The sequence below is a fragment of the Ailuropoda melanoleuca genome, chromosome 10, assembly GCF_002007445.2.
Source record: "Ailuropoda melanoleuca isolate Jingjing chromosome 10, ASM200744v2, whole genome shotgun sequence".
NCBI lineage: Eukaryota > Metazoa > Chordata > Mammalia > Carnivora > Ursidae > Ailuropoda > Ailuropoda melanoleuca.
Genome location: NC_048227.1, coordinates 100,774,832 through 100,789,757, shown reverse-complemented (window position 1 = coordinate 100,789,757; position 14,926 = coordinate 100,774,832). Strand labels below are relative to the sequence as shown.

General features: G+C 51.9%; 1 protein-coding gene across 1 annotated transcript in view; it reads right to left on the bottom strand.

The window, feature by feature from the left end:
- The window catches only part of SYNJ2 (synaptojanin 2), a 103,243-nt gene that overhangs the window by 20,195 nt on the left and 68,122 nt on the right, over positions 1 to 14,926 (bottom strand). Inside the window, exons 8-15 of the mRNA XM_034670792.1 lie at positions 12,989 to 13,161; positions 11,438 to 11,519; positions 10,537 to 10,686; positions 10,296 to 10,461; positions 6,431 to 6,622; positions 4,400 to 4,481; positions 3,509 to 3,649; positions 1,730 to 1,922 (exon numbers count right to left, since the gene is read on the bottom strand). Of these exons, the coding sequence (XP_034526683.1) occupies positions 1,730 to 1,922; positions 3,509 to 3,649; positions 4,400 to 4,481; positions 6,431 to 6,622; positions 10,296 to 10,461; positions 10,537 to 10,686; positions 11,438 to 11,519; positions 12,989 to 13,161 (1,179 nt within the window). The remainder of the gene's footprint in view (positions 1 to 1,729; positions 1,923 to 3,508; positions 3,650 to 4,399; positions 4,482 to 6,430; positions 6,623 to 10,295; positions 10,462 to 10,536; positions 10,687 to 11,437; positions 11,520 to 12,988; positions 13,162 to 14,926) is intronic.

Here is a 14,926-nt window from a genome sequence, read left to right as displayed (position 1 = left end):
TCTAGCCCAGCCTGAGCCCGTGGTCCCCCATCGCAGCCCCGGAGAGTGCGAGATCCTTGCCCTTCCTTCCCTGCCATGAATCACAGGGCCAACGACAGCAGCCACAACACATCACCCCTAACACCTGTCTACCTGTGCTGGGCTCCGTTCTGGGGGCGCACTGCCTGCACAGCAACCCTGTGAAGCACGCGCTATTGGCTCTCTTTTAGATAAAAATAAAACGTTCAAAAGAACTTGCTAAAGTTACACCACTGACGCATCATAAAGGCAACATCTGAAGTCAGATCTGCCTAACTCCAAAATCTGCTTCTACTATCCTCCTGCGGCATTTCCACTCCCTGCAGCCCACGACAGTAATCTGGACAGGAGATTAAGATGATCACAACCAAATCAATGCGTGTGTAGAACACTGCAGCTCAGAACTTGCTGCAGTGATGGAAATGTTCTCCATCCCTGCTATCCAAACAGGAGCCACCAGCCACAAGCAGCCACGGAGTGGCCATCAAGAAACGTGGCCAGTGTAACCAAGGAACTTTTTGTTTTATTTAATTTTAATTAATTTAAATACCTGCCTGTGGCTAGTGGCTAGTCTACTGGGCAACACAGGTGTAGAGTGTTAACTTATACATATCCTCAATATGTCTGTTGTTGAAAAAAAAAAAAAAGCTCTATTTAAGCCCTTTGAATATTTTGAATGTGTCCGAAGCTTATTATTTCAAAATAGCACTTTAAGTGAGAAGGGCTGGACTTTTTTTTTTTTTAACTAAATGGACAAAGAAAACGTGCATCATGTCATCTGTAGTCTAGAAGACTTCACATTGTAAATTTCCCAGCTCTATGTATTTCTTCTTTAATCCAAGAAATAAAAACTACAGCAGAGATTCACTTATTAGTGAAAATGAAAGAGTTTTTGCCGTGAGTACTTGTGCAGCCCAGTAAACAGGATGTCAGGTTCACGGGATCTATCTGGGCTCACATGGAGGAGCTCCATGACCCAGCCAGCTGTGTCACAGCCATGGGCAGAACATCTGGCGGAAAAAGCGGGCCTCCCCTCACTGCAGGGAGACAGGGGGCTTGCACCAGGCTGAAGCGGTGCATGCATCATCTCTACATGCGAAAGAGAAATCGGACTCTGAGTCTGGAAAGGAGACCCGCTGGCTTTGGGATGGAAACCCCTGACACCACTAGAGGGCAGCATGGCGCACGCTACCCGCAACCTGGAGACCAGGTGGGAGGATCCAGGGCTCTTAGGTTATGAATACACCAGTTTCAAAAACCGGGTGTTCTTATCTGAGCTGCAAGGGAATGTACGTCTGAAGACCATGAGTTAAGAAAACCAAATCTCGTACTGTTTGGATTCAGATGTTCTTCACCAACCTGGACAAAGCACGGACAGTGACTGAGAAAATCAGAAAACGCACAAAAATGCAAAGAAAATGTAGGGTGTATATGGACATTCGGAAAATGTATAATAGAGATGGGGCACAGAACACGCCAGGGACGTCCCCTGGCCTTAACTCTACTGTCCCAGCCCAGGTCACTTCCCCTCCCCTGGAGCCGGGACCGAAGGGCAGGGACCCTCCAGTAGTCGCACCACCCCCCAACCCCTATGCTTGGCCTCTATCAGCAGCTCAGAACACCAGGGGCGGGGCTGCACTGAGCAGGGCACTAGCACTCATGTCCCGGTCCCATCCCAGGCCCCCGTCCAGCCCCACCACGGTGCTCTCACCATCGGGAAACTCAGCTTCTGGGTGATCTCCCTGTAGTCTTCGTTCCTCTCCTTCACCTGGGACTGCCCGGCCGTCAGGTGACTGCACACGAAGCAGAAGCTGGTGCTGTGGAACTGGAAGCGGATGCCCACGGCCCCTTTGTTCCCCGCCTTTCCTCCCATGCCTGTCTTCACCGTGTCAATGGCCACGTCCCTGCAACACAGAAGGCGCGGCTCCTTAGCGGCTCAGAAGGAAAAGCGTGAGCCAGCTTTACGGCAGCGAAGAGCTGGGCTACATGCGAGCGAGGCTTGCGGCTGGGAATCTGTTTAAATCACCTCTCGGGCGGCCAGGCCACCCTGTGACTGCGTGGCCGTCACCCCTGACCTCTCTCCTCTCCCTGCAGCGGGTCTGGAGGACCAGCTCCACTGCCTCAACTCTCAAGTGCCCGGCGCTCACAAAACACCCGGGAAGCTCCCACCTCCATCCCTGCTTTCCGCTCCCGAGTCCTCATCCTGGGGCCCCTGCCGCAGCTCGGACTTCACCGTGCCCTGCCCCACCCCTCAGGGCTCTCCTGCAAACCGTGGGAGGTGCCACCAGGTCAAACACGTGCTAAGAAACAGGAAACATCTAGTTATTTGGGCCGGGCTGCATAGGTGGTTTCCACGCAGACACCTGCTCACAGGAGAATGCCAGCTTGACCCGAGCCTGAGGCACTCAGAGGCCAACACCTGCTCCCTGGGACTATCAGCAGACAGACAAGGTGAGGCGATAACCGGCCAAGGCATCCGAGCTAAGCCAGCTAAGGCTGGAGGAGAGGCCGGGGACCCTGGGAGGCCTCTGGGCATTCGGGAGCTCCCCAGCGTCGCTCCCTCTCTCGTGGTTCATCTCTAACCTTTACCCTGACCTTACCTTTCCTGACTTTCACCCACTCACTTCGGACACCGCCCAGCTGCCAAAACAAACACTCGGGGGGACACGAGCTTAAAGATTTTTCCAAAGTCATAGGAGAGAATGATGAGTGCAGAGCACAGTCATGCTCTCCCAGCACTGCCCCCAGCATGCTTCTGGCCCTCTAAATATTCACAGGTGCTCAACCAGGAAGGGGGAAAGGTCTAGCCTGGCATGGGCAGTGAGTTCAGCCTGGCACGGGAGGAAATTCTATGGACTTGAGACCAGGTAGCAGTGGGAGGTTATGAGTCATTGAGGGAAAAGGTGAGTTCTTCCCAAACCTTAAAACACACATGCATGCAGACACATGTATGCACACACACACACGTACACACACACACACACGTACACACGCACTCTTTCCTAAGAGGACATTCATTTGCTGAGTGTTCCTTTTCTGACATATACCAAGTGGTCACTTTAGGGGCATTACAAAGGGGTGACAGTCGTAGAGGCTTTCTGCCCACACATCTTATTTAGAACTCTTTTCAAAAGAGACAAAAGAATTGGCATTTCCCGATGAGTTACTCAGCTCTTGGTCAGAGGTTTCCTGTCTAACGCTTCATCAAGGAATCCTTTTCCTTGCACAGAACTGAGCTTGGGAAGACAACAATCACCCCTTCTGAAAGAGTCCAGCTTCCTGGCCCGCAAGGTTCCCACTGTGGCTTTTTAGTCACCAGACAATATTCTATTCAGCCTGCTTTTTCCTTGGGGGGTTGCTACATTTATCTAGAATAATGGCAAGTCCTGATTCCTGTTGCAGGAGGGGAGGAGGAAGAGGAAGTCTGAACAAAACACCAAGACGAACGACCCCGCGTCCCCCCAGATGTTCATAAACTAAATGTTCTTACCTGATGAACGGGACATGGTATGGACGTACAAAGATATACAGACAGACGCCCACCAGCTGTGCCGAAGTCAAGAGAATGTACCTATGAGAGCGTGAGATGGCTTTCTGGAGCTGCTCACCCCACATCTTCCTGTTGGTGGTACTGGAAAAGATGAGAAAGAAATGATGCTTTATAGTCTGCTGGAAATGGGCTCTCCCACTGACAAATTCTTTCAGCCCTTATTCTTTTTATAGAATAAAAAGAGGTGCCACGCTGTCCCCACTCCCATGTTAGTGCCATGCCTTCATTCCCGCAGTGCACTGAGTATTTCTGGTTGTGTCATACACATCATCGCACATACCTCACCCCACCCCCACCACCTAAAACCCAGCACAGCTTCTTGCTCATTAAGAGCTGGTGAGATCATTTATTATTTGTTCAGAAAGTTTCTTGAAATTAAACTAGGAAAGAAAAAGTCCAGTTGACCCTATACAAAATATTAATGCAGTGGTTTTCTTTCCTTTGTATCTGGCGGAGAGAAGAGAAGCACCTTCTCCCCACTCTTATGCTTCTCACCTTCCCCAGGAAAGGTGAATCAGCACCTTCCAGCCCGGCCCTCAGCCCACGGCCTCCAGGTGTGCAGTCGCCACCTCAAAGCATGACTCAGAATATACAGCAGTAACCCGCCCTTCGATTTCCTTAATTTGCAAAGAAAGAGGAACCGGAGGTGCACATCTGTGTGTCGGGGGGGCAGGAGTGCCATCAGGAGTACCTACACCCCGAGGGTCACAGGGCAGTGGATGTAGAAGCAGGACGGCCCCAGTGTCCCGCTCCTAGCCAGGCATCTGGCTCAGGAAAACCTCAGGTGAGTTTCAGGGTGCGATCCTGCAGCCCTCGTGCCCGGACCCTCACCTGGCATTGACGATATTCCCTGCGCTCAGTTCCACCATCTCTTCAAACCCCACGGCAAATATGTCAGCTGGGCTGTCCTCATCTAGGGGGAAAGGCGGGAGTTAAAGGAAATCAGACAGCACAAGGCCTGCATTCGTGGACACGTGGGGTGCCACGTGTGCCACATTTGAGCCCAGGGGTGCTGCTGCCCAGGTGCACTCGTCCAGATGACTCAGTGAAGCTCCATGCTGATCCCCACCTTCCGTCACCTTCCCCAGTGCCCACGGCCTTTCCCTGTCTCCATCCTGGGGCACACTAGTGACCTCTCCAAACCTCTGTTCCTCTGTCCGCAGAAGGGACGGTAACCACCATCTCACAAGGACGTTGTGAAGCATCCATCAGAGGATGTATGTGACATACCCGCCCCACCCAGCAGGTAGTAAGGGCACTGCCCTGTGGGTCCCTCTTCCTTCCTGGTCACTGACGTACGCATCAGACCCAAAGGCAAGTCTCACGCTTGCCTGTGTCCCTCTGTACTTTGCACAGTGCTAGGCCCAGACCTGCCCGGTTAATGACTGACTGATGTGGTCCTGTCCCAGGGACTGCCATCCTGGCGGCTGGAGGAGGGAAGACCCTTCCCAGCTCAGGGACCGCTGAGGTCTGCTACAGGAATGTGTTTTACGGGGAGCACAACAAGCCGAGATGTTGCTCATCTACCCTTTCCGTGTCCCTTTCACAGGGATGCCACCGGCCGCATCCCTCCAGTGCTCCCCACCCCCCCGCCACTCAGTCCCTGAGCCCTCAAGCCAGGCCATGGTTCCTGGCGCTGCAGAAAGAGAGACCCCGCCCTCCCTGACCCCACCAGGAAAGGCCAGGCCGTCCATTTCGTTTCCTGTTGGCCTCACAGGGCAACCTGGAACTGCAAGCTTAACTGGCTTTGAGTGTCTCTTCTTTGTTTAAAGAAAAAAATACCCATTCATCTGCTCTGCTGGCAAGAGTCCCCACAACCCCTCCTTCCTCCTGGACCCTGTGAGTTGCTAGTGGGGCTGCTGAGCCCGCTATCCCAAAAAAATCCCCTGCAAAGTAACTGCCAGCTTGCTGTCACCACCCCCCATCCCTGCAGGCAGACGCAGAGCCATTTTTCTGAAAATGGGGAGGGAAGCTCCCTCAGCTGGGGGTTGTTCTCTGTTCTCAGCACGTACAGGGCCTGCCCCGGGGGCCACTGTGCATGGTCACCACCGCACAGGAATCCCAGGAACACTGGACTGTGGACTGAAGCCACCCCGCACCTCAGTACAGGGCTGTGTGTGTGTGTATGTGTGTGTGCGTGCACGCATGCAGACGGCCCGTGACAGCGAGGGACGGGCTCCAGGCACCGCTCAGGGCAGCTGCTGAGAACGCGCGGTTCCTGCACGTCCACAGGCAGAGACCCGCTGGCCGCTCTCTTGCACAATCCATGGGAGCTGGAGAAGGCCGGCCCCACAGAAACGCTGACTGCAGAAAACCACTTACGCTTGAAATCCTGCATTCTGAGGCCATTCCGCCTTCCCTTGCATGGTACAAGACAAAAGGTGAAGTGCCGAATTTGGAACTACTTTGTTCTTAAAGAGCACGCAAGTCCTTCGGTGACGACTTACCGGGGGTGGGCAGACAGAGGCGTGCGGGGAGGGGGCCGGGACGGATGTTCTAGGCCAGCAGCGACATGAAATGTGTGCGGCCTCCAGCCCGGCTTCCTACGGGGACGGGGCTCTAGGGGCCCCATCCTCCTCCTCACGACAAACGCGGTGCTACTGAGCAAAACCTCACACTGTGAAACCTCTGTCCGTGAAAAAGAGAGACCCCCACTCCGACAACCCTTCCACACGTGTGGAAAAGAGAAGGCGTCCAATAATTTTCCAGGCGTGTTCTGGAAACTGGGACCACAGCCCTTTCTAAACGTCCTGAGGAGGGAGAACACCAAATACCAGATCTCAGGAGTCCCCGGCTGCGGGGAAAGGTCCAACCCAGGGCTCCCCGGAACCTGCACTTGGCGGTCAAAGCCGCCGCGCTCACCTGGGGATCCCGCGAGGCCGGCGAGCTTGGGGGAGTCGAGCAGCCAGTCGGCCAGCTCGGCCGTGCCCAGGAGCTTGCTCCTGAACTGCTTGCCTCCGTTCACGTTCCAGGTCCCCGCGGCGATCCGGATCCGCTTGAAAGTCGTGAACTCCGACTGGCGCTCGGCCATGGCTCTCAGGATCCTGGGAGTCACTGTGAGCAGGCAGGAGAGGGCAGGTGTGTCCGCATTGCACAGCCACACACACCCTCCAAAAACACGGGGCGGGGGCTCCCTATCGGAGACAGGGCTGCAGATCCCACAGGCTGGGGCCAGGTGTGCTCCTTGAGAAGGAGGTAAGAGGCTAAAGCCAGGGGCGCCTGGGGGGCTCAGTGGGTGAAGCGCCTGCCTTCGGCTCAGGCCATGATCCTAGGGTCCTGGGATCGAGTTCCACGTCAGGCTCCCTGCTCAGTGGGGAGCCTGCTTCTCCCTCTGCCTCTCCCCCTGCTTGTGCTCTGTCTGTCTCTCTCAAATGAATAAAATCTTGAAAAAAAAAAAAAAAAAAAAGAGGCTAAAGCCACCATAACCAGTACACTTCCCCTGGGGCATTTTTTTTTTTTAAAGATTTTATTTATTTATTTGACAGAGATAGAGACAGCCAGAGAGAGGGGGAACACAAGCAGGGGGAGTGGGAGAGGAAAGAAGCAGGCTCACAGCGGAGGAGCCTGATGTGGGGCTCGATCCCATAACGCCAGGATCACGCCCTGAGCCAAAGGCAGACGCTTAACCGCTGTGCCACCCAGGCGCCCCACATTTTAACAATATTAATTCTTCCAGTCCACTAACATAGAATATCTTTCCATTTATTTGCCTCTTTTTCAGTCTTGTTCATCAGTGTCTTAAAATGTTCAGAGTACAGATCTTACACCTCCTTGGTTAAATTTATTCCTAGCTATGCTATTCTTTTTGATGCAATTTTAAGTAGAGTGGTTTTCTTAACTTTTCAGTCTGATAATTTGTTATTAATGTATAGAAACACCACAGATTTCTGTATGTTGATTTTGTATCCTGCGACTTCACTAAATTCATTTATTCTAACAGTTCTGTGGTCTTTTGGGTTTTCTGCATATAGTATGTCATTTGCAAATAGTGACAGTTCTATTCTTTCTAATTTGGGTGCCTTTTCTTTTTCTTGCCTAATTGCTGTGGGTTGGACTTCTAATATGCGTTGAATAGAGTGGCAAGACTAGGCATCCTTGTCTTGTTCCTGATCTCAGATGAAAAGCTTTCAGCTTTTCACCACTGAGTGCAATGTCAGCTGTGGGCTTGTCATACAAAACCTTCATTATGTTTAGGTAAATTCCCTCTACAAACTTTGTTGAGAGTTTTTATCAGGAATGGATGTTGAATTTTGTCAAATGCTTTTTCTGTATCTACTGAGATGATCAACAGGATTTTTTTTAAAGATCTGAGAGAGAGAGCATGCGTAAGATAGCATGAACGGGGTGGGGGGGGGAGGCAGAGGGAGAGGGAGAAGCAGACACCCTGCTGAGCAGGGAGCCTGATGCGGAGCTCAATCCCAGGACCCTGAGATCATGACCTGAGTCAAAGGCAGACATTTAACTGAGCCACCCATGGTGCCCTGATCAACAGGATAAAATTTTGCCCTTCATTTTGTTAACGTGGTATATCAGTTGATTGAGTTATGGACGTTGAACCTTGCATCACTGGAATAAATCCCTCCTGATAATTGTTGAATTTGGTTTGCTAATACTTTATTGTAGATTTTTGTGTCAGTGTTCATCAGTGACACTGGCCTACAATTTTGTGTGTGGGTACGTGGCATCCTTGTCTGGTTTTGATAAAATGAATTTTAGAATTAGAAGACACTGATAAAACTGAAAAAGAGGCAAATAAATGGAAAGATATTTCCTCCTTTTCAGTTTTTTGGAAGAGTTCAGAAGGACAGGTATCTCATCTTTGAATGTTTGGTAGAATTCACCAGTGAGGCTTTTAGGTCATGGGACTTATGTGTATCGGGAGGGTTTTGTGGGGGGATGGTTTTAATTTTCAGCCACTCTATTTTATTTTTTAAAATCTCTCTTCTCAACAGGGGGCTTGAACTCACAACCCCAAGATCAAGAGTTGCGTGCTCTACCAACTGAAACAGCCAGGTGCCCTGGTCGGGAGGGTTTTGATTTTGGATTCAATCTTCTTACAGATAATCAGCCTATGCAAATTTCGTATTTCTTCACGATTCAGTCTTGGAAGAATGGTACGTACCCATCTCTTCTGGGTTGTCTGATTTGTTGGTATAGAATTATGTGTAATAGTCGCCTATGATCCTTTGTATTTCTGTGGTGTCAGCTGTCATTTCTCCTATTTCTGATCAGTGACTTCTCCTTTTTCTTGGTTAGTCTAGCTACAGTTTTATCAACTTAGTTTCATCTTTTTCAAAGAACCAACTCATACGTCTTTTCTGCTGCTTTTAAATCTTTATTTATTTTCCACTCTGATCTTTATTACTTTCTTCCTTCTACTGACTTTCGCCTTCATTTGTTCTTCTTTTTCCAGTTCCTTTAGTTGTAAAGTAAAGACTGTTTGAGATTTCTCTCATTTCTTGAGGTAGGCCTAGATACGCTCTTTCCTCCTAGGAGCGCTCTGGCTGCGTCCCAAAGATTGTGGTGTGTTTTATTTCTGTTCTTGTTTGTCTCTAGGTATTTTTCAATTTCTCCCTTGCTTCTTTGATGACCCATCAGTCTTTGTTCAGTAGCACATTGTCTAAGTCTACATTTTTGTGTTTTTTCCAGCTTTCTTATAATTGATTTCTAGTTTCATACCACCATGGTCAGAGAAGATGCTGTACATGATTTCACTCTTCTTGAATTTATTAAGACTTGTTCTGTGGCCTAACATATGACCCATCCTGAAGAATGTTCCATGTGTACTTAGGAAGAATTTGTATTCTGTTGGCTTTTGGGTGGAATGTTCTGCTTATGTCTGTTAAGTCCATCTGGTCTAATGTGTTGTTTAAGGCCAATGTCTCCTTATTCATTTTCTGTCTGGATGATTTACCCACTGATGTAAGTGGGATATTAAAATCCCTGACTATTGTTGTATTGCTGTAAATTTCTCCCTTTAGGCCTGTTATTATTTAAGAATCCTAGTACTCGTATGTTGGGTGCATATATATTTATACATGTTATGTCGTCTTGTTTAATGGACCCCTTTATCATTACATAATGCCCTTCATCTATTTTTAGTCTTTGTTTTAAAGTCTCTTTTTGTCTGCTGAGAGTATAGCTATGCCAGCTTTTTTTTGGTTTTCATTTGCATAAAACATCTTTTTCCATCCTTTCACTTTTGGTCTGTATGTTTCTTCGTTTGTTTAGAGAAGAGAGAGAGTGCAGGTGTATGAGTGGGGTGGGAGGGGCAGAGGGAGAGGGAGAGAATCTTAAGCAGGCTCCATGCTGAGCAGGAAGCCTGATGCCCAATACAGGACTCGATCTCATGACCCTGAGATCACGACCTGAGCCAAAACCAAAAGACACTTAACTGACTGAGTCACGCAGGTGCCCCTGTATGTCCTTACATCTGAAGAATAAACTTTGTTTTTTCCTGAGCCTCCTCTTGTGGCTGCACATGACTGACCATCTCACAAAAGAATACAAAACACAGCTGTAGGCTGCTTAGGTCAAGTGGTCAAGCTGAAGTCATAGACTAGAAGGGCAGAGCACAGAAGCTCAGCTCAGGGGAGTGTCTGCTACCTGCCTTTTGGTATTACATGAGGAGGAGTGGGAAGGGCTGGCTAGCAACCCCCCACATGCACTCCCTCCGGGGGCAGGGTAGCTAGACGCCCCCATGTAAGTGGAGCGGGAGCCCCCTTACCCAGCAGGGCCGTGTTGTCCAGGAGCATCCTTCCTTTGTCTGCAGACTCCTCGGTGTAGACATCCCCAACTAGCAGCAGCTTGATGGCCTCCTGCTTCACCCCATCGAAGAAGTTGGACTGGATAGTGCGAGACACAGACCGGGCCCCGTCCTTCAGCTTACCCACCTGCCATGAGCCAGACCAGAGGCCATGAGAGGGATCCACGCAGGCCCTCCCTCTCTCCTTGTGGCCTGCTCCTACCTTGGCCTTCCCTTCCAGGGCCCGGCTGCCCGTGAACATCTTGCTCAGGCTGTGCCCGTTCAGAGACCACATGGCTTTGAAGGACTCCACAAAGCGGTCAGCGATGGGCTTTGAATTCAGCCCTAGGCGCTCGAGCTGTAGATGAAGGACCTGGATGGGAAGTAAGGGACAGATGTCACTCTCTTCTCACCTGGAAGCTCCCACCACCCACAGCTGCTTCGGCTGAATGTCACCAGGCATCATCCCAGTGAGTTCCTTTATGGCAGATTGTGGGTCACTCTGTGCCCGTCCAGAGAACAGGGAACCCTTGCAACAAAGAACGGGGCTTCCAACCACAGCTCACCCAACTCTATCCACCCTTGTCTTTATCATGCTGCCAGCCCTCCTCTGGGCCCCTTACTCCTGACCTCCTCCCCCAGGCCCCAGCCCTGACCAGGGGGATGGGAGCCCAGCAGGCGGCAGTGACTCCACCCCTCACCCCCAGCAGTGAGCAGGAGAGGTCAACCAGGCCCTGGGCCAACGGGTCACTAGACAGACTTGGGTCTCCCTCCCACGCTCCAAATCCAGCCTCATCTCAGCCAGCCTCACACTGCCCTTGCCCAACTGGATATTCACAGTAATTATTACATACAACCACTGTTTCTCAAGGTGACACCTGGCTCCTTTGGGTGCCCATGTCTGGGATGCATTCCACAAAGTGTGCCTACGAATGGGGCAAAGGCATATAGTGGTATGGGCAAGCCAGCCACCCAGGCAAACCTCGCTGTTTGATGCCTGGCACATCTCTACCCCACGTTCCCACTGTTAGAAAGTTAGCCCAGTGATGTCCCCCTCATCTTGCCGAGGGAGGCATGGGACATGACCCAGGTGGCCCAAGGGGCCTCGCACAGCAGGGACAGACCTCGAGGGCTACGAAGCTCTGCACTGTGTTGGTTCGGTCCAGGCAATCAAGACAGTTCATCCGCAACGTGCCTTTCTGAAAACTTAGGAAAACAAGAAGTACAAATGGTTACAAGTTGTTGAAGGAGCAATGGCCATAGCACAATGGCCGATGTTTGACTTCAGGCCTCTGAGAAAACTGGTGCAGACCCTCACCTACTCTAGTAGCCCACCAGAATCCCCAGCACGCACCAGGAGGGACCCCAGCACTGCTGGAGTGGCATGAACACCTGGGTCATTATAAAATATACCAATTTTCATTATTTGCCATAGTTACGTTCTAGAAAGTTGCCATGAACAATTAGTGAATTGAGGGGGTGCCTGGGTAGCTCGGTTGGTTAAGTCTTGGTTTTGGCTGAAGTCATGATGTCAGGATCTCGGGGTCATGGGATTGAGCCCCGCGTTGGGCTCCCTGCTCAGCAGGGATTCTCCATGAGACCCTCTCCCTCTGCCCCTCACCCGCTCTCTCTCTCTCAAATAAATAGAAAAATCTTAAAAAGAAAAAAACAACTAGTGAACTGACCCATTAGCAGATTAGCAAATGCTGAACTACTGCTCCCAGGGGAAATCTAGGGTTAGGTTCCTGCAAGCCTCTGCTCTCCCACATTTTCACTAACTACTCAACGTAACCTTGTTTTATGTGTGTTTCTGTTTACAGGCACTTTCACACGGATTGCTGATTCGTTAACCCTGCACTCCCAGCCAACTGCACTCTAACATAGCTGTACTTTCCCCATCACAGCCACCTTGTGCTTGCTAACGCCTGCCAGCGCTTGGCACTGCATTTGGGGGCCATTTTAAACAGTGAAATCACCAATAAAATGCACAAAAATGTGACTACGTGGCACCACACAGACCACCAAAAGGACACTTTATCATAGGAGAGCTGAAACCAAACGGCAGAGCGTCGCCTTGTCTCCCCCTTGGCTGGGGACATGACGTACTTGGTGACTCAAATTTTTCACAGTTCTGAGCATGTCTGTCAATGGCCCTGAAAGGACCATAAGTATTGAATTTGGGGTTACAAATAAATGTTAGCAATGGACAAATGTGCAAATACAGAATCTGTGGAGAACGAGGATTGACTGCATTGTGGTTTGCAGAAAGTGGGCTTGCTTTTTCTGCTCAGCTCTGAGCAGGAAAATCCAGACCCCGGGCTCTGTGGGCAATGGGGCTGATGCCAGCTGTCCCTCTTCACTCTCATGGGCTTTCTTCAGTTTGGACAATAAGTTCTATGGTTACCACAGCTCCACATTTTAACCTAGCCCCTTTATTTATAATTTATTTTGCCAGAAAACCATGCTTTGCCATCTACTCACAAAATTCAGAAGCATGTTCTAAGCTGGGAAGGGGAAGAAGGCGCCCGGAGCCCAGGATCCCCCACACCCCTGAGCCTGTGGTCCCGGAGCCTGCAAGCGGAGCTGAGCAGCAGGGGAGGCGCCCAGCCCAGGAGGACCCCCGGCCGCTCTGCCAGTCACCCGGCAGGAGGATGAGGACGCAGGCGGAGACTCACCGTGGACTTACATTCTCGCCCTTGGCAAACACGTCAAAGTCATCCCAGTGCAGCTTCAGCTGGGGCCTCAGCAAGTTCTCCAACTTCTCTAGCTTCCCGCCTTTGGCCAACTGATGGAAGTCAAAGTTGATCATAGGCGTGTCGCCGGCATGGCAAGAAGCCCAGAGCAACTTCTGAAAGTGGAAAGGGAGAGGGTGGCAGGGGAGCAAGAGAAGGAACACGGGGACTGCGAACCTCTCCTGGCTGGAGGCGGGGAGGCTAACCAAGGCACTGGCCAGGGCACACGCTTGAGCTGTAAGGCCTATGGGGGACTGAGCTGTTTATCAGTCCTGACCCTGACGCGGAAGAACAAAGACTCGGAGGGCAATCCTGCAAAGGCCCACCCCAGGCAGAAGACAGCCAGAGCCGCTCTGGCTCCCTGGCTCCCAGCCCTGAACCGACATCCCCCTCCTGCAGGGCTCTTGGGAGGGTGTCGAGGAGGGAAGGACCACTCCGTCCTGCAGGCCCCCAAGTGCACAGGCCCATCAGGGACAGGGCAGCCCGGCAGGCTGGGGAGCTCATAATCCAGCTCCCTGTTGCCCTGGTAACCAGTCCCATCCTGACAAGCGTAAGCCTCAGGTGGGTGTGCTCATTGGTGCCCAATTCTCCCATCAAAGTCCTCTGGGTCCCCGTGAGGGGAGGTGCCAGAGGCATGGCCCAGTGAAGCTGCAGGATGGGGGTGACCAGTGGTCAGGGCCAATGGGCCCAGGCCCGCACAGGACCTGGGGGGGGAGGCGAGGCCAGAGATGGGGATGCATAGCAGGTGGGCTCCAGGCAGCATGGTGCTCCTCCTGACAGAGGCCTCCCTCCCACACGAGGAACCTCCCAGGCAACTCTGGAGCTCTCTCAGGAGCCCTGTGGTAGAAGATGAAACAGCGGCCTCCCCAGGGCGCCCGGCCTCAGGCCCGCCGCACCCTGGCCCTCCTGTGTAGCTTGGGTTAGACTTGTCCAGAGAGTCTAATGACCTTGAAAGACTAGAAGGGCTTCGGGCCTTCTGGTCCCTGCAACTCGAAGTGCCCATCCGCCGTGAGCCAGAACGTCAGTCAGCACATGGCTGGGACCAGCCAGAGAATCTTGCTGGGAAAAGCAGCCCGCTGGACTGAGTAGCGTACTCCTTTGCGACATCACACTTTGGAGTGAGCACCTTGTCGGGTTGTGGCCTGAGGACCGCGGGTGGGCTGCTGGCGCTCAGACCTCAAGGCTGAGGGTGTGACACCAGCGGGTCTCCTCCAGGCAGCATCCCCCTCCTCCCTCCACCCTGCCCAGCAGCCTGCCCTCCTCCACCTGGGCCACAGGACCACTGCTGCCTCCTGGCCCACTCGTGACAAAGAGCCCGTCAGCAGGGGGCACTTCCGCTGGCGGATGGGGTGCTGAGGACATCCCCTCTCCATAACTCAAGACATAAAGGGAAAAGAGATCCTGTTCTTTCCTTCTTTTTCCTTAAAATAAGCTGTCGACGTTTCTGCCAAGATGGCTGGGAGGGGAGATACTCAGCAGGCTTATTGCCAACAGCAACAAACCAAACAGGAAAAGCAGGTCTGGCCAAATGAAATTGGTCACCAGAGAGTCTGCTCTGAGCGCATGGCCTTTCTGAGCGGAGTGGAAGGAGCACCCACGGGGCTCAGCTCCTACTGCCCAGAGGTCAGAAGTCAGGGAGGCAGCAAACGCTGCTTCCCATGAGGTGAGGTCCGATTTCACTCTCCCTACAAGGGGCTTCCTGGACATTGGAACAGCCAGAGGGCTTTTCTCCGTTAAGTGGGGGACACAGGCCATTGGGAAAGGAAAGTGGACATCGCCCACAGCTCACTCTGGAGCTGTTCACCTAGCAGACTGAATACACTTAGGAGCTCTGGGAACAGGGAGAGGCCTGGGTGAGGTGGGTGGAGCTATTCCTTCAAA